The following is an 18,125-nucleotide window of genomic DNA, read 5'->3' as shown; positions in this document are numbered from 1 at the left end:
TTTTTGTGTCATTCCAAATTAGTCTCAACTTTTTTAAACATTCCAAACAAATACTCAACCTATTAAAAATGTCACATCCGTTAAGCCCTTGTTAATTTTTCAATCATAGATTATATTTAGAATCCTCCAATTTGGTACATTATGGTCAACAGTAACAGTAGTTGCCTCAAAATTTGAATTTCAAATTTAGATTATGTAACATAGAACCTAATGAGCAAACGAGTTTTTGAATTGAATAAAAAAATGGGCCCAAACTGAAATTACATTAGGAGAGTAATCTTCTAACAAAAAGGAGAGTTAAGAATTCAGATAAGATTTCAAGAAGTTTGTTTCTGCTTACATAATTTTCTCATACGCCGGTTCTCAGCTCGTAAAGCTTCCAGCTCTTCTTTGTGTGCAGGTGGTAGCATCATGACAGTCCATACCATTTTAACAACCTCCATGATTTCTTTCTCGATGTTGGCAGCTCGATAGGGTGGGTTGGTGGGTTTGTGTTGGGTTTGGAGGTGATGTCATGATGGAGGTGGTGGTGACCGTTAATTTGTGGAGCCTATGTTTCCTTGGCCTTCTATTGATTTTGGTGACAAAGTAAACCCTAATTAATCTATCAGATTTTTAACTCTCAATGGATATGACACTTTCAATAGCTTGGGCATTTGTTTAGAATGTTTAAAAGGTTGACGGAATGTCACAAAAAGGTTGGGAAGATTTAGGTACTTAATCCAATTAAAAATTTATCTGCATTCTGGAGGTAAATTAAACTAACTACCAGTTTCATTACAGATACAAGCTCCTTCACAGTAAATTTATTTATTTGGAAAATAAAGCTTGTACTTCATACTGTTGATATTTTAAGAACTAGTAGAGATAACTACATATCAAATATTATTGCCTAAATGTGAAATTATGTGGCAGCATTAAAAGGTTAAAAAAGAGTTGTATAGGTAAGTGAGAAATAGATAATTGCAGAGAACATGTCAAAGATCAGATTGTTTGTTAACCAAGGAAAGTCTTTAAATTTTCTGCTATGGTTACAATTCCTAAATTTTATATTTCCTGCAGCTGCATTAAACCACTGCAGGTGAAGATTAAGCAAAGCTTACAGTTTTCACATCAAAGTCACATCTATGCATTTCAAGATTCAACATCAAAGTCACATCTATGCATTTCAAGATTTAGGAACAAATGAAAAAAATATTGAACAATTTTCAATATTCTATGAAAATCGAGAGAGAGAGAGAGAGCTGCTTGACCTTTTGAACTTGGATGCTGGTTCACTCATGCATGGCTGGACCGCCCATACCGAAAATGAAAAGGGAAAAGTCTTTGTAGTTTGTCCAACAAAAGACGAAAACTTCCAAGTTTTCGTGATCCATTCAAACAGGCAAGCATACAGGTAAACAGGAAAAAAGAGCTCCCAAGTTCAAATCCAACCAAAAAAGTGGTATGGGATTCAACCCAGCAGAGGAACAATAAATGAATAAATAAAAATACCTCCACTCTTTTTGTTTACGCTAAATTCATCTAAATTACTCGACGGCGGAGTGTTTTAACCCTAGCCGCACTAGGTTGAAGAGAAATACCTATCGAGGACAAGCCACTAGCAAAACACCACCACTCTTTAAGATCTCCAATAGTCAAACAAAATGAAGAAAATATGTAGCCACTAAACATATTTGAATTTGAACAAGATATTAGTCATAACAGATGATAACATTTAAATTAACCAATTAACAAGCACTAGAAACTGTCAACAAAACAAATACGTTCCTCGTCGCGCATCAATATTTTCTTTCTACTCTCTTTTTCTAGCTTCCTAGCTAAAGCTAGTCCAAATGGGGGGTGTCAATTTTTGCTACAAAATATTATCAAGAGATGAGAGGACACACTTACTACGTACGGAATAGTTGGTCGTTGTAGGTAGGTAGTCAAGAAGAAGAATAAGAAGAATGTGGGGAGTGTAATTTTTGTTCCATCAAGATCTTGGCGGTAGGAAGAATTGCGTACCCATGTATGTGTTAATTGGAGCTGGGTATAGAGAAGAAGGATCTATAACAGTCGTCGAACCCGCCACTGCCACTCCCTCATGGCCTTCACCACCGTCAATGGAAGCTGTGTTAACGGCGGTGGTGGCTCCCGCGACGAGATTGAGGGGTTGGGAATTAACTCCACCAGCAGACGAGGTTTCAGCTGCCATGTTCATATTGTAGTTGGAGGATTCGGGTCCGTGGTCGTAAAGAATTCCTTTGAACAAATGGCCTGCGATGTTCACAGCCGTCTGGTACGCGTACTGATCCTCCTCGTCGATTGCGCTCACTTTCACGCAGCGAAATACCGCAGGTGAGCTCACTTCCGGCGGGAAATTCACCACATCCAACTCTACACACACATAAACATTTGTAAATCCCAAACCACAGTACATAAAACTATGTAGTTTTCATGGGAACAAAAGACCCAAAGTTGGAATATTAAATTAAGAAATTGTTTTATCTTCTTTAGATTTTCTTTCTTTTAACAAAAAGAAAAAAGAAAGGCACACAAAAGCAAGCAAAACGGAAATATACATGAACACGGAATTTTTAGAGAGAGAGAGAGAGAGAGAAACAGTGTCTTTCTTTCTTAGTTTCTTTCTTCCCTGTCAATGTTATAGACATCAAGACTAAGGAAGAACAGTATTTTTTTGGGAAACGAGAAGATGAAAAGAAAGAAGGCCGGTGATTTCTGATGGGGTTTCTGGAAGAATGAGTTTTTTACTATGGACAGTTCGACTTCTTCCTCACACGCAATCGATATTCTCCACTATTTGTTGGGCTTTTTCAAACGCTACCTTCCAAAACCCGTTTTTCTCTTCTTGTTCCATTCTTTCTTTTTTTCACTCAAACCCTCCTGTTTTTTATCTCAAACGATCAAAAAGTCTCAGGAAAAAAATGTGTATGTATGTATGTATATAACATATAGTATACCTGAAGTGTTTGTGTTTGTGAGAATACGACGAGAGGGTTTCGTACTCTGATTTTCTCTGAGTCTTTTCGAATTTTCTCCTCGAATCACTTGAAGCTGCTGCTGTTGATGGTGATGGTGGTGTTGCATATGATCTTGGTGTTGGTGATGGTGTTGTTGCTGCAAGGCGGTGACCTGCTGCTGCCGCTCACGGCGTTTCGACGCCGGGACCCACGTGCTCTTGACATGGGTCGTACAGTCGAACCCTCGGCTCTTGCAGCAAGTCCTGCACCTCATGTGTATGCAGTCTTTCTTCGCTTGGTTCCCGCAGTCTTGACAGCTGGCGACTCCTCCGCTTCCTCCTCCTCCTGACGACGACCTCATCGTCGTAAACGCCGCTGCGGCCGACCTCGACGATGAAGTGTCATCCGATCCCCGGCTGCTGGGACCCACCCCTAGAGCAGCCGCAGAAGCGTAGAGATCTTGATGGTGGTGGGGATGAGGCTGGTAGAGCCGCTGCGACGGCTGGGTTTGGAGGTGAAGGAGCTGCTCCTGTTGCTGCCACAGCTCGAAGCCCTTGTACGGCTGGTTTGCCACGTCCTCATTTTTGTACCAGAACGTCTCCGGAGCAATTTGATGGTGGTGGTGGTGGTGATCAGGCGGCGGTGGGTTGTTGCTGTTATGTTGGTCGTCGCTGCCGCCTCTGCCTAATGAGAAAAAACCAGCCATTGCTGCTGCTTCTTCCTTAACCCAGACCCAAATTGTGACAGAAAATCCATATCAAATTCAAACTCCGACCCAATTCCTCTAATGGGTATTTACTATTCACCTTGACGTTTTAATCTTTTTGTAAATGTTTGAAGAGATTGTGGTGAAAAAAGAAACTTTGAAGAGAGAGAGAGCGAGAAAGAGGCAGCTACGACTCTGTTTGGCAGCGTTAATCGCGCTTTTAATTCCTTCTCTTCACTGTGCTGCTCTGTTTGTCTGTAATTTCCAAGCATTTATGACTCCCGCAGAAGTTACCTCTCTCTGCAACGCCGCCATACCCTCTCTCTCCTCTGCGCTCTCTACTCACACAAATCTAAGTCTCTCCTCTCTCTTTTTTGTTTGCAGGTGATGAGCTTTTTAGCTCTGTGCAGTGCCTCTTGTTTCTGTCTCTCTCTGTGTGTGTGACTGTATAACATAAAACCCCTCTCTCTCTTCTTTCTCTCTCTTGGTTGGCTAGGATGTCATTATCTCATCTCCGAACGGAAGAAAGAATGAGATCAATCACTGTTAACTTCGCATGCTAATCCAACGATCGTCCTCCCCGCCACGTGTCTTAGCTGCAGCTTTTGGCTTCTTCAGTCCTTTTTGCACCGGAAAACCCGCCACTTTTCTTTAATGACTCCCCGCCCAATTTTCTTTTCTTTTTTTCTTTTCTTTCTTTATTTCCATTTTTACTGCTCAAAATATTAGTTTTTTTAATACATCCCTCTAAACTCACTTAACTAGAGAAAGATGAAAAGGGATCATCTTTGCATCCCTTACTCCTAATCCATCATGTTTAGAAATTTGGATCGTTAAAATTTAATCTAACGATTACAAACAGATACTCATTTTAAAAATTATAATAATTTTAGTAATTAGATCAAATTTCAACTGTCCAGATCTCCAAGCTTGATGGATTAAAAAAAATGAATCCAAAAAGAAACCTTTCCGAGGAAGATGATATGGAGACATTAAATATTAATTTGTTGTTTTTACCCAAAAAAATATTAACTTGTTGGTTTACCCAATCACTAATCATGTATATTGCGTAAGAAAAAAGATTTGCGATTATTATTTCTCAAGTTATATTTAATTTTGTCACCTAATAATTTAATTGTTGGTGTGCATATGTCTTTATTTTCAATGAAAAAACTTAAATTTGACGCCATTAACAAAGAAATTGATATCAATATATTATATAGTAGCCTCGTTGAGAAAAATCATATTCATTCTTTATATTATGGATTAACATTTTCTTATCCTCCTTTCCTTTTGACCAAATTGTTTATCCTTTTTTTGTGAAAATTATGGTCGTCGTTACACCAAGCTTTAGCTGTAAAGCAAATTCTCCTCCACTCTTCTACTCACATGCGTCTTTGGAGGGTAATTTAGTAAATTTAATATGATTGTCTCTCAGTAAAATTACATGCTATATCTTGGTACACAAAGCAGTAAAAACAAAAATTAATGTGTTTGTGGTCCAAGTAAAATTTTTACCTAAAACCAGGTCAACAGTGCGATATTACTTGTAAGTAGTGGTTGCTGTTGTAAATAGAGTCTTCCTTTTTTAACTTGCAGCGTTTCGTGTTCAAATTTTTCTTTCTATCCTTTATACAATTTTTTACTTTTTCTTAAATACAAGTGATTTTTTTTATTTTAAACTAGTCTAAATGGAGGAAAATGGTTTGAACCTAGAACAAACCACCATTGTAATCTGCCACTTAGGCCTTTCATAATGGATAAGATATTGTAGGAATCACATTTTTACATTGGATTAGAGAATTCGAGTGCAATGAGAGTGATGCATAGTGTAGAAAATTAAAAACATAATCTAAACGCAATTAAAATAATGCATAATCTAATTTCGTAAAATAGGATAACTAGTGTAGCAGTAATGTTATAAGAATCAAACTTAAACATAGGTATCAAACTCATTGTAACCATTGAGGGACATCTTATTTATCACTATTAAATAAGTTTAAATTTTGAGATTGTTGTATATTCACTACACAGATCTCAATATTTAAACTTATTCAACAATAATAAATAGAGTAATAAATATTATCATTACCGAAAAGTGGTAAACAAAAGTATTCCGGAGGAAGCCTGATACCGTTGAGATTGATAGAATAGTAATAAAAAAATATAATTTAATTTTGCAATTAGTTTATTGAGGTAGAGAGATTTGGGCAGTGAAAAAGAGGAGTAGTTCGTCGTATATCTAGAAAATAATTGCATCTGTTGTGGTACTAGAGGGGAACACAGCGCCACCTCCTCGTACTTTTTTTTTTCCTCTTCCATTATTATTTTATTTTGTTTATTGTTTCTCTCCCATTGTTTTATTTTATTTTTGGGTTTCACCCAATTTTACAGCATATTCTTCACGGGAGAAGCATGGTAGTTGACTCTTTGAGTACAATAGATTCTCTCTATAGTTAGTAACACTCTGATTGTATAGATCTTCGAGCTCAACTTTGGACCTGTTATATATAGAAATAAAATTCACATTTATTATTTTTTTAGTTTTAAGAAATTTTGCCTTCATATTAATAATTAAGATGAAATAAAATATTCATCTTTGAGTTGATTTGAGCTTGTTTTACATCATTACTCGTAAACATGGACACCTTTATACTGAGCCAAAATGTATCTAGCTCATCACGCACGGGCTAGAGTTAAATATGTGGTGTGTTGTTGGGACTTGTGTGAGACGAATGTCCTACATCACCCATACACCCTCACAAATCCCTCTTTATAAGTGATTTCACTCGCTAATTGTTTGAAAGAATTGGGCCAAAGTCATAAACTTTGGTCCTTGAATTTGGATTGAACTTGGATACATATTAATCCGTCAAAGATGGGCTTGGGCCAAAGCTTCGAACAGATGGGTTTCTTTCCGAAAGAAGAAGACTATTTATAGGAAACAGTTACAACCTTATTTGAAAAGATAAAATTGAATTCAAATAGTCGTAATTGTTGGTTTAAGCCATTATAAATATGGTTGTAATATCACAAACGTAATCAAATAATTCCAATGTTCTCTTTATATTTACAACCTTGTTTGAAAAGATAAAACTGAATTCAAACAGTCATAACTGTTGGTTTAAGCCATTATAAATATGGTTGTAATATCATAAACGTAATCAAATAATTCCAACGTTCTCTTTATATTTACAACCTTGCTTGAAAAGATAAAACTGAATTCAAACAGTCATAACTGTTGGTTTAAGTCAGTATAAATATGGCTGTAATATCATAAACGTAATCAAATAATTTCAACGTTCTCTTTATATTCTTTCATTAAGAAACACACATCAATTCATCAAGAATCTAAGTTCGAGTACAAGAACTTAGATTAGATAGTTATATCCTGTAAGGTAGACATCCAAGAACAACTGCACAGGTGTGGGCCTTAGGAGATTGCTACAAGACTCTATGTTTTGAAAACATGTCAATGATTTGTGTAGTGATTTTATTTACAACTTCATTTGATTATTCATATTGTGGTTTGATTATATAGTGAGATTGGATTGATTATTTAACAAACGACATACAACTTCATTTAATTATTCATATTATATAATACGTATTTGATTGGTTTTAACAACATGTTTACAGCTTATTAGTGTGAAATTGGGCAATAAAGAGAACACCATACATATATAAGTGTCTCTCTTTTTTCAATATCTAAACTTTAAAAATTGACATGCTCCATTGTTAAATGTGTTCTTTCTATGCATAAAAATTTCATTAAGGATAACTAAGTCAAAATTTGTCTTTAAGTCTAAGATATCCACAATTCTATGTTTTTCGTTCCTTTTTTTTTTTTCAAACAACAATTCTATGTTTTTCATTCCCTTCGTACTTTTACTAAAATGTGAGCCTAAAAATAAGACTGGTGAATGAGAATAACAACACTAGTAAAAATATGTAGTACAATAGTTTTTTAATTACCCTATTGATCTTTAACCTTTGCTTCGACGAGGGATTTTGATAGTGCCAAGCCTATTATTAAAAAAACGCACTGGGAGAGCATTACTCGTGAACTACTCAAACACTCTAATATTGTGCCAAATCTTAACTTGGCTGATATGATTCGATGGACTCTTTCATCATCTGTCATCTACTCTGCTACTTCTGCTTGGGATAAGTTTCGCAATCTAACTTAAGGTAGGTTGGTCTAAGCTTGTTTGGTATAATCAAAATATTTCTAAGATGAGCTTCGTTCTTTGGTTGGCCATTAAATGCAAGCTTTCTACTATGGATAGAATTTTGACTTTTGCTCCATTGGTTCATGTCACTTGCGTACTCTGCTCTATTGCTACGGAGTCCCATTGCCACCTTTTCTTTGAGTGTCCTTTTACCAATGGTATTTGGTATTCGGTGTTCAAGTGCGGTGTCCCTTGGCTAAGGCTCCCATGGCCTCTCTTTTTTCATGTGGGCTACTAGCCGTTATAAGGGAAAATCTCTATTGTCGATAGTATTGAAGTTAAGTCTTGCTGCTACTGTGTATTATGTTTGGAGGGAGCGGAACAATCGTAGATTCAAGAACTCATATCAATCCGCTACGGTGGTTCTCAACACAATTATGTCCCCCATTAGACTTCGGTTGATTTCTTTGAAAATTGCCCATTCCGCTGCTAATGACTCTACTTTACGGGAATGGAATACAACTATGAATAGTTAGTGCTTATTTTTGCTGCTTTGATGCAGCGTTGTTAGCTTTGCTGTCTGTTTTTCTTATGGCTGCATCGCTTGTTGTGTGTTTGTACTTTTAGCTACTCTTTGTTGCTTGTTTTCTCTTTTTCTCATCAATATATTTTATTTATAAAAAAATAAAAAATAAAAACACTATAACTGAAAGACAATACAAAGCTCTTCCAAATGACATCTTTCAAGAGTAATTTGAAAGTTCTCTTAAAATTATTGTGTCTTATTTTCAAGTCCCTTTATCTAATTTTTGTAACATTTCTTTAACGAATTTAGCCAACATTAGATGAACGTTTAAAGATTCCAAATGCAAAATTTAAACTAAAAAAAAACGCAAAATTTAGATTTGCTATTCAACTTATTTAAGGGCAACATAATATTATTCACATGAAAATTTTATTTGACACAACTATGTTACAACATGTACCTTAAAAATATTTTATTTTATTCTCGAATGATGTGAAATGACCAAAATGCTCCTGGTTGGGTTTCTTAAGTAATTAACGAGCCTTGAGCTTAAATATCATTTTCTCGTATTTTCTTAGTTCTTAAATTGTTTTCATACTCACAATTATGTAGGTGAAGACGGAATTAGAATTTGAGCGATGGCATTTTAGTAATTTCCAAGAAAGGAAATTATTAAGTTGGATTAACCCACTCCATCTCTCTTACAATCCATCTCTATCACTCTCTCAATCTCTCTACACTCTTTCTCTCTCTGAAACTCACCCTCACTGTATCTAACTCATCGAGAACCACCACTCACCCCTGTTAATATTGATGAATGTGTTCTTGAGAGGTTCACAGGATGCAGAAGAATAGAGAGGGAAAGAACTCGAAAGAGAGAGAGAGAAGAGAGAGAAAATGAAATTGTATATTGATTTCCTGATGACTAAGTTATGATTACAATGGTAGTTATATCTTTCTTCCTTACTTAGCCGATATTTAGCTAAAAACTAATTCTCCTCCTTATCTCAACTAACTTGTAGCAAATTATAACAGTTCATTCATTAATCAATTGACAAGTGTCATTTAGTTTGACCCTTGATCTTCTCTTCACTTAGATTAACCTCTTCACTTGGATCCTTACATCCCCCTCAATCGTATACTCAAGTGAACTAAGCATAAGATTGCCATAATGTTGTTCAAACAAGGATGCTGATAGCCTTTTGTATGTATATCTGCAAATTGATCAATAGAAGAAACATGTTATATATGAAGATCTCCTCGAGTGACCCTTTCTCTCACAAAATGATAGTTTATCTCAATGTGTTTTGACTTGGCATGAAACACTGGATTTGTTGAAATAGCTATTGCTGAGATATTATCACAACATAGGACTAGAGGTAGATGAATATCAACATGTAAATCACAAAATAATTGCCTAATCCAAGCTAGTTCTGCAATTGTGATTGTTAAAGCTCTGTACTTAGCTTCTGTGGAAGACCTTGAAAATGTGTGTTGCTTCTTTGATGCCCAAGAAATTGGATTTGAACCAAGATAGATAACAAAGCCTGAAGCGGATATTCTGTCATTTGGGTCACTAGCCCAATCTGCATCACTGTAGGATTAGAGATGTATTGGTTATTGTCTCAATTGAATACCAAGATTTGAAGTGCCTTTGAGATATCTGATGATCCTTTTAACTGCAATAACATGTATTCCATATGATTGTGCATGAATTGACATGCTTGATTCACTGAGAATGCTATTTCTGGTCTTTTAAATGTGAGATACTGAAGAGTTCCAACAATGCTTCTGTATTGATCAGGACTATGATATGACTTTCCATCATTCTTAAGCAATCTGTGATATGGGAGACATGGAGTAGCACAAGGTTCACAATCCTGTGAATCAACTATTTCAACCAATTCATTGATATACTTTGTTTATGACACAAATAACCCTTCTGGTGTATAACTAATCTGTAACCCCAAGAAATAATGCAGTTTCCCCAAATCTTTCATATCAAATTCAACTGTGGGATCTATAATTACATCTGAAATTAACTCAGAACTGCTACCATTCAGTATCACATCATTAACATATAGCCACAAAACCATAATGTTGTTGGATGAATGCTAAACAAACAGAGAAGCATGTTTAAAGCCTTATACAGACTTGTGTAACTTGCAAATATAATTGGGAGGATGTGTTGAACTTTGAAATCCTAGAGGTTGTTCCATATACACCTCCTCTTGAAAAACTCCATGCAAAAACGTATTTTTCACATCCATTCGTCTAAGAGGCCAGTTGAAATGTGCAGCCAATGCAAGAATCAACATGATAGTTGTAGGCTTTACCATAGAGCTAAAGGTCTCTCCATAATCAATTCCTTCTTCCTGACTATACCCTTTTGTCACCAATCTTGCTTTGTACCTTGCAACAGATTCATTTGCATCTCTCTTAATCTTGTATACCCATTTACAACCAATTAGGTTCTTGTCCAATGGTAATGGAACCAATGACACGCCCTGACGCCGATATCACCAAATATCAGGATAGACACGTGCTGGCTGACACTCGAGGGTGACGAAGCCATTTTGAACATGCATGCAACATATAAAGAAAGAACGAACATGAACAAAATGTGTAAATTTCAATATAATGAAGTATGCAATTGCAGGAACGTGTTCAGAGCATACAATTAATTAAGAATAATGTGAAAGAATTAATATAAAATGATATGAACAAATGAGTGGGTTCTACTATGAAAAGACTTGAAGATACCTATGCGGATGTGTCTTGATGCCGAAATTGGATGTCTCAATTCTAACTCCTGAAAGGGGCGTAAAACAAGGGGTTAGTTGACCAAAGTTTATAATAATAATAATAATAATAATAATAATACTAATAATAAGAAAACCATTTTATTTCTAAACATACTAAGCTCCTGTTTTGAAAATACATATATAGTACTACATAATAGGTTTTCTAAAAACTCTAGCATGCCATGAAAACATTCATAAAACATCTACATGTAAATCAATGCTCAGTAAAGGTAATATAGTCGCCCGAAGATAAATCCGTAAAACATCCATAAATCACATCAATGAGGTACTGAACTAAGGGTATCATAGTAACCCAATGGCATAAGCATCACCCAAGGGTGAAGTTGTATATGTTAGTGAAGAAAATAAGGGTCCATCACCTCGAAGGTGAAGCTGTGCGACTCTGGGTTATGCCAGAGAAGAAACATATATATATATATATATATATATATATATATAGGGGTGTGATATCACACATAAGGGTGTGTGGATAGCACACCCCTGTGTGTGTGTGTGTATGTGTACACACACAATGGGTCCATCACCCGAAGGTAAAGTTGTACGACTCTGGATTACGCCATAGAAGAAATATAGGGGCCCATCACCCGAAGGTGAAGTTATACGACTCTGGGTTACACCAGAGAAGAAATACACACACACACACACACACACACACACACAACACATATACATAACACACCGACACTAGCCCATGGCTAGTGAAGTTGGGAGTATGTCATAAATTTCATCAACTGTGTCATATGGCCATAAACATCTACATACTCAGTTGTGTGTATGTGTTGTATGATAACCCACTAGATAAGCACCGAAAACATATCTCAAAAATATTATATCAAATTCGGAGCTCAAATGCTCAAAGCCTCATCTCATAAATCCATGATAATTCATATTCATAAATCTGTAGAATTTCATATACGAAAATCCAATAATTCATAACCTTTCGTAAAACGTAAACTTGATAAATCATAAATAATGCATAAAACGTTAAATCATGAACTCATGCTTTTCGTGAATGGAAGCCTATTATTTTATAAAAACATGCAAGTTAAGAAGGGGTCCATCACAGATATTCCATTGTCGGGGAGCCGCTCAAACTAAAAAGGACGGTGTCACATCCTACTGACACACTTAAACACAAATAAGGACCATTTAGTAAAACTTTACTAAAATGATAGAATTTGGGAAAACGGACAGCGGATTCAGATTTAGCACGTCGAAAAACCTAAAAAGGGACTTCGGGTTCCTCACGCGTCGCCATAGGGCGGCGGCCCTAGAGGCCAGCCTCCGGCTGGTGCTGCCGTGGTCGCCGTCGTGGACGACATCGGAGCACAGTAACTCAGCGGAGGAACGTGTGCTTCACGCATCAACCATAATAGCCCTTCATGCGTACTCATGCGCGGCCCATGCGCCGATCGTGAAAGCTGGGTATTGGGTCTGATTCGGGTCTAATATGGGCTTTGGGTTGCTGGGTTAGGCCTGGTAGTTGGGTTAGGCCGGGTTTTGAGGTTAATGGGTTATGGATTTGGACCAGATTTTGGATCGAGTTTGGATCTAGTTTTGGATTGCGAGACTCGATTTCAGGTCGTAGGATTCGATCGGAATCTGGACAGTGAACCAGAGCTCTAAATCGAACTCAAAACTCGATCATTTCCCACATTCTACCTACCAAAATAAAGATAAACAAGTGTAGATTAGGATTATACCTTTCTCTTGATCAGCCGTGGCCGGAGTTGGCCGAAAAATGGCTCAAAAGTCATCGGGTTTTCACTGGAAATTGGGGAGAAGAACATACAGGAACAAGGTTAAAAGCCTCGATTTTCAACTCAAAAACCACCCAGATAACTAGAAAATCTCACTAGAAACTAAGATACATCATAATCAAGTCACACTCACCTTGTCGTCGGGTTCCACGTTAACTTGCTGGAGAAAATGGTGGTGGCTAGCCTCGGCCTAGCCATTGTTGTGTAGGGAGGAAGACAGAGGGTCCCGAGTGTGCTCTTAACTTTTAGTGTTCTCACAAAGGATGGTAGTCTGGTGATGTGAGGGTTTAGAGTTCGCTAGAGACAGCAATATGGTTTTTGCTTTCTCGTGCAGCGTGCACAGACATGGAGGAAAATGAAGAGATATCAGAGAGAGATGAAGGGCAAAATGTGGCTGAGTTGGTGGTCCTGCGTGCGTGTAGGTGTCGCCATTGTTGGTGCAGAGGTGATGCAAAGATATTATTTTGATGTGGAATGGCAGAAGTAATGGCATTTGATGTATGTCCTAGTCTTTTATGCCACAAAATGGATTAACAGGTTTTGCTAGACAACATGTGTGCTTATGAGGCAATGCAGGTGACAGCTTTTATAGTATGTTGAAAGGAATAGGATAGTAGCCCTCTCTACACAACCCTTTGATTATGATTGTCCCTGTGGATTTATCCTGAACCCATAAGAAAGTATCATCATAAATGAATCGACATCTACATTCTTTACACAATTAATAGATGGATAACAAGTGTTCTAAGATCTTTGGAACATGTAGAACATTCTTCAAGGCAAGTGTGTTATTAGAAACAGATAATGTTGATGTGCCAATATGAGAAATATGCAAACATGCACCACTTGTTGTGGTTATAGTATCATTCCCTTGGTATAGAGTAACTAGGTCATGATTAGCTAACTCAAAGGTCATGTGAGAAGTAGCTCTAGTGTCTGCAATCCAGAATTGTTGCTCTGGTGCAGAAGGTTGATGCTGAGCATGCATAGCAGTGAGTGTTGGTGCCAATGGTTTTCCTTAATATGCAAAATTGCCTCTGTGATAGCATTGCAGAGCTGAATGTCCAAATTTTCAGCAAATTTGACATTAAATTGGTATGTTGGCATTAGAATGTGAAAAAATATGCCTTTGAAAACAATCAGTAGCAACATGACCTTTTTTGTTGTGGATTTGACAAATAGGGATTGCAAAATGATGTTATGCACGGTTTGATTGATAGGGTTTTGGGGCACCAAGAATACCAGGGCTTCCATTTGATGGAGGATTATAAGATCTTGGACTATAAATATAGGATCTGCCTCTTCCTTTTCCTCATAAATTGTTCTCCTTATATCCCCTATAGTTGTAGGACCCTTGATATAAATTGTTGTAGTTGTTAAAAGAACTATTCCCAGAGTTGTATCCTGTAATATTTGATCCACCAGCATGATTGTTAAAGCTTTGACTAGATGATCCAAAACTAGACCCTATTTCAGTAGACTGTGATGATTCTTGACTAAGAGCCAATGTTTTTCCTTATTTGATTGAGTGGCAGCAACCATTGTAGTTCCAAATGGTAAAGTAGAAGAGGATTCAAAGGACTGACCAATGATAGCTTCATCTACAAGTAATTGGGATCTGAAATCCTTGAGAGATATACCATTTTCCCTTCCTCTTATAACACATCTAAAAGTGTTAAACTCTGTAGGAAGCTTCTTCTGCGCAAGAATTATCACATCATCATCATCAAACATTACTCCTGTAGCTGCAAGATGATCCCTTACATCCTTGATCGTTTGGAGATTATCAGACACAGATTCATACCTTTTTTTATGTTTCGAAGCTCAATGTTTATCAGAAAGATTGTAGCTTTAATGACCGTAGAAAACCTTTCAGTGAGATTCACCCACATCTCATGATAGCTTTGACTGCCAATTATGGATGACATTGTTGTAGTAGACAATATTGCAATCAACAGTTGCATATGCACACAATTGTGTATTTTCCATACCAAGTAATCATCTTTTTGAACTCCTCCAATTTCATAATCATCATCAAATCTTAGAGGACATTTTCTTGATCTATCAACGAACCCCATGATGCCATGGCTTTCAAGGAGCAACTTGATCTAGAAACTCCAAGTAAGATAGTTAGAGTTATCCAACTTCACTGTAATCGAAGTAGAAACCGTGGAAATGAGATTTGTGATCGGAAACTGAACAATTCTCAATTGATCTGCAGTTACCATTGCTGAATTTTTGAGAAGAAACTTTCACTGAGACTTTTGATCAAACATGTAGAAGGCAATCAAAGAAGAACCGAATCGTGAAGAACTCAGAGATAAGGAAGACCCTAATTTGTAGAATCATAGCAGTATGCAAAATAGAGGATTAGAGAAAGAAAGCAATGCTTTTAATGGAGGTGCACAAGCGCCAGTTCATTCTCTGGCTCTGATACCATGTTAATATTGATGAATGCGTTCTTGAAAGGTTCACAAAATGCAGAAGAATAGAGAGCGAGATAACTCGAAAAAGAGAGAGATAAAAGAGAGAGAAAGTGAAATTGTATATTGATTTCTTGATGAATAAGCTATGATTACAATGGTAGTTATATCTTTCTTACTTACTTAGCTGATATTTAGCTAAAAACTAATTCTTCTCCGTATCTCAACTAACTTGTAACAACTTATTACAACTCATTCATTAATCTATTGACAAGTGTTATTTAATTTGACCATTGATATTCTCTTCACTTGGATCCTTGCAACTCTCAACCATTTGTCGTTCAATATTTAGCCCCACACCACCATATTTAGACTCCTCGTGACCTGAGGATCACGAGGGTGGTCTTGCATGTACGATCAGGGGCTAGGAAATGATTGAGCTTGAGAGCTCCGAGTTCCAATTGGAACTCATAGTGTCTTGAGATATTGTGTGGTGAATTTTGAACTCAAATAGAGGGTTTTTAACCCTATTTGCTCATTATGCATATTTTCAGTTTCCGGCAAGAGGAAACGGACGGACTCCAACGAGTTCAAGGTGCAATCCGTCCTCAAATTCTTCTACGTTTGACCTGGGTAAGTTCCTTAAGCCAATACTCGTGTTGTGGGGTGAAATTTGGGTTTGGATTCAAGGTTTTAACCCCCTACATGTCGTGTTTTTAGCATTTCCAGAAACCGGCGAGGAGGTTCGAGGAGTTCCTGTTGAATCCGATGAGGTTTCAACATCTTTTGGGCCAATCTAATCGTAGGTAAATTCTTAGACTTATTTTTGTGATTTTGGTTGAATGAGTATAAATCCGTCAAATTCGAGCTTGGAACGAAGGTGAGTAGCGAATACCGTTCACTTTGACGCCAGCAACGGCAGACCCGTTAGAAATAGCGGTATCTCCCAACGGAAAAGGTATTTTCCGTCTCCCTGAGTCAAAATTTCAGATGATTGGCGCGTGGCTCCTGCGATGATGAATGTGGTGTCTAATCGCCGAACCGTGGCGGTGCGTCACACCACTGCAGGGGCGCGTGGCTGGAGCACAACGAGTGGCGGTGTGGGGGCAGCACGTGTAGGACTTGTGGTCTAATCCTAGTTTTTTTGATGTTCTAAATCACATAGCGTTCTCCATTTGTGCAAATTCAATATCTAAATGGCAGTTTTGGATGAATGTCTATAAGATGTCTAGAAATGCTTAATTAAACTAAACGTTAGATTCATAGGTTTGAGCAAGGCAAAAAGGGAATCTGGCAAGGAGCCTAATAAGGAGTTACACTAAACATACCTGTGAGTGGATTCCTTAAAAAATAAATGTTTTCGAGTAAACTATTTATGTTGATGCATTTATTATTATTATTGCCACTCACAAGTGCACTGTATAAGAAATCTTTTTAGTGTGACCATCATACTATTAAATAATGTTACTAATTCAATGTCATAGTATGAATGGATTGTGATGATGTGGATCGAGGGTACAATATTAATAAATCAATAAGTGGGTTATAATGATATGATTAGCAACACAATACGGTAATGTGGCGGTGATACTATAAAGTTACTCACTAAAGTTAGGCTATTCAGACTATCTCTAAAGGAGATGTCAAATTATAATTGATGACTAATGTGGTAATTTAAAGTCTTTGATCAAATTTTGTACTTCTGCAACCGAATTGTCAAATGTTATTTTTTTTATTTAAATAGAGTTTTAAATGGTTGTAATTATTAAAAAAAAATATTGAAACAAAATTTTTATTGGTTGAAATGTTAGTGGACTAAGGGATCCACCATTAAAATGAATTAAAAATAAATTTGATATTGATGTCAAATTTGATTTCAAATCATAAAACCTTCATATCCAGTTAGTAAATAACGTTTCGGTTGGATAGACTTTTGATGTCAAATATGCACAATGCCATTCCACCTAGTATTTTGACATTTCATTTGAAGATGCTCTTAAACTAAATACATTGTAGTCAATTTCAATTCAATTCTTATCAAGTCACAGTGGACATGATTTACTTATGGTGAACCCATATAACCTCTTTCTACACTCAACTTACGATCCACACGTATATTACTTTTAATTGAATTCTTAATTTCTCTTTAAACCTGATTTACTATCTAAACTATCCTCACAAACCCAATTCAATCTATAAGTTTATCTTTACACCCATTTAGAAAATAAGAACTCAAAATCAATGTATCGAAGATCATTCTTTGCAGTACATGTCACTCAATCTTTTATGAAGATTAGCATTGAACGGCACTGTTAGCCACGGCATGCACTTGAAGTGTTCATTGAATTTTTCCTCATAACAGTTGAAGGAGACAAAAATTATCTCAAACTCTTTGCCCTTCCACTCAAAGCATTTCATAAAGTCTCACCATCTGAGAAGTAAGAGCCTTGCAAGGCCTACACGAATTTGCAGAGAAGTAGAGGCACGCCATCTTCCCATCACATGATGATAAGGGTACCTAATAATCTCATAACTAAAACAAGATTATGTTTTAATTATCATAATCAAGATAAAAAAATTCACCTCTGAAATTAAAGGCATGTTTTTCTATGCTACAAACCTACTTGAACCTCACATTCCTAGATTTTCATGAAATTGAAACATTTTCGACATCCAACAACCGAATTAAATTATGATTGATTCAAACAAAAGGAAGACGAAGAAACTTTTGGAGACTACATACTAACATA

At 36.6% G+C, this 18,125-nt stretch overlaps 1 protein-coding gene and 1 long non-coding RNA gene across 3 annotated transcripts; one reads left to right on the top strand and one right to left on the bottom strand.

Annotated features, from left to right (window-relative positions):
* Window positions 1–1,660: 1,660 nt before the first annotated feature.
* LOC103938021 (protein SHI RELATED SEQUENCE 1) lies at window positions 1,661–4,163 on the bottom strand. Of its 2 annotated transcripts, none has more exons than XM_048589008.1 (2): window positions 3,009–4,163; window positions 1,661–2,379 (listed from the first exon to the last, which is right to left on the bottom strand). In XM_048589008.1, exons 1-2 carry the CDS (start codon window positions 3,667–3,669, stop codon window positions 1,976–1,978), a joined length of 1,065 nt encoding a protein of 354 aa, XP_048444965.1. In that variant the 5' UTR covers window positions 3,670–4,163; the 3' UTR covers window positions 1,661–1,975. The 2 variants fall into 2 exon arrangements, with proteins under 2 accessions (XP_048444965.1, XP_048444963.1); XM_048589006.1 differs by having other exon boundaries at window positions 2,964–4,162.
* Window positions 4,164–15,708: 11,545 nt separating this feature from the next.
* LOC125471630 lies at window positions 15,709–16,589 on the top strand. The gene is made up of 2 exons (XR_007253747.1): window positions 15,709–16,008; window positions 16,096–16,589. It is a non-coding gene; the product is annotated as an uncharacterized LOC125471630 (long non-coding RNA).
* The last annotated feature ends 1,536 nt before the right edge of the window (window positions 16,590–18,125 follow it).

This window comes from the organism of the source record quoted next, unplaced genomic scaffold (assembly GCF_019419815.1).
Source record: "Pyrus x bretschneideri cultivar Hongxiangsu unplaced genomic scaffold, Pyrus_bretschneideri_v1 Contig1, whole genome shotgun sequence".
Classification (NCBI taxonomy): domain Eukaryota; kingdom Viridiplantae; phylum Streptophyta; class Magnoliopsida; order Rosales; family Rosaceae; genus Pyrus; species Pyrus x bretschneideri.
Note: the sequence above shows the minus strand (reverse complement) of the source record. Positions and strands in the feature narration are given on the sequence as shown.

Bases quoted from the DNA above. Each gene is read 5' to 3' on its own strand.
- LOC103938021 (XM_048589006.1), bottom strand. From the start codon at position 3,669: ATGGCTGGTTTTTTCTCATTAGGCAGAGGCGGCAGCGACGACCAACAT. The intron at 2,380-2,963 runs GTATACTATATG...ATGTGTGTGTAG, and splicing joins CACAAACACAAACACTTCAG to AGTTGGATGTGGTGAATTTC.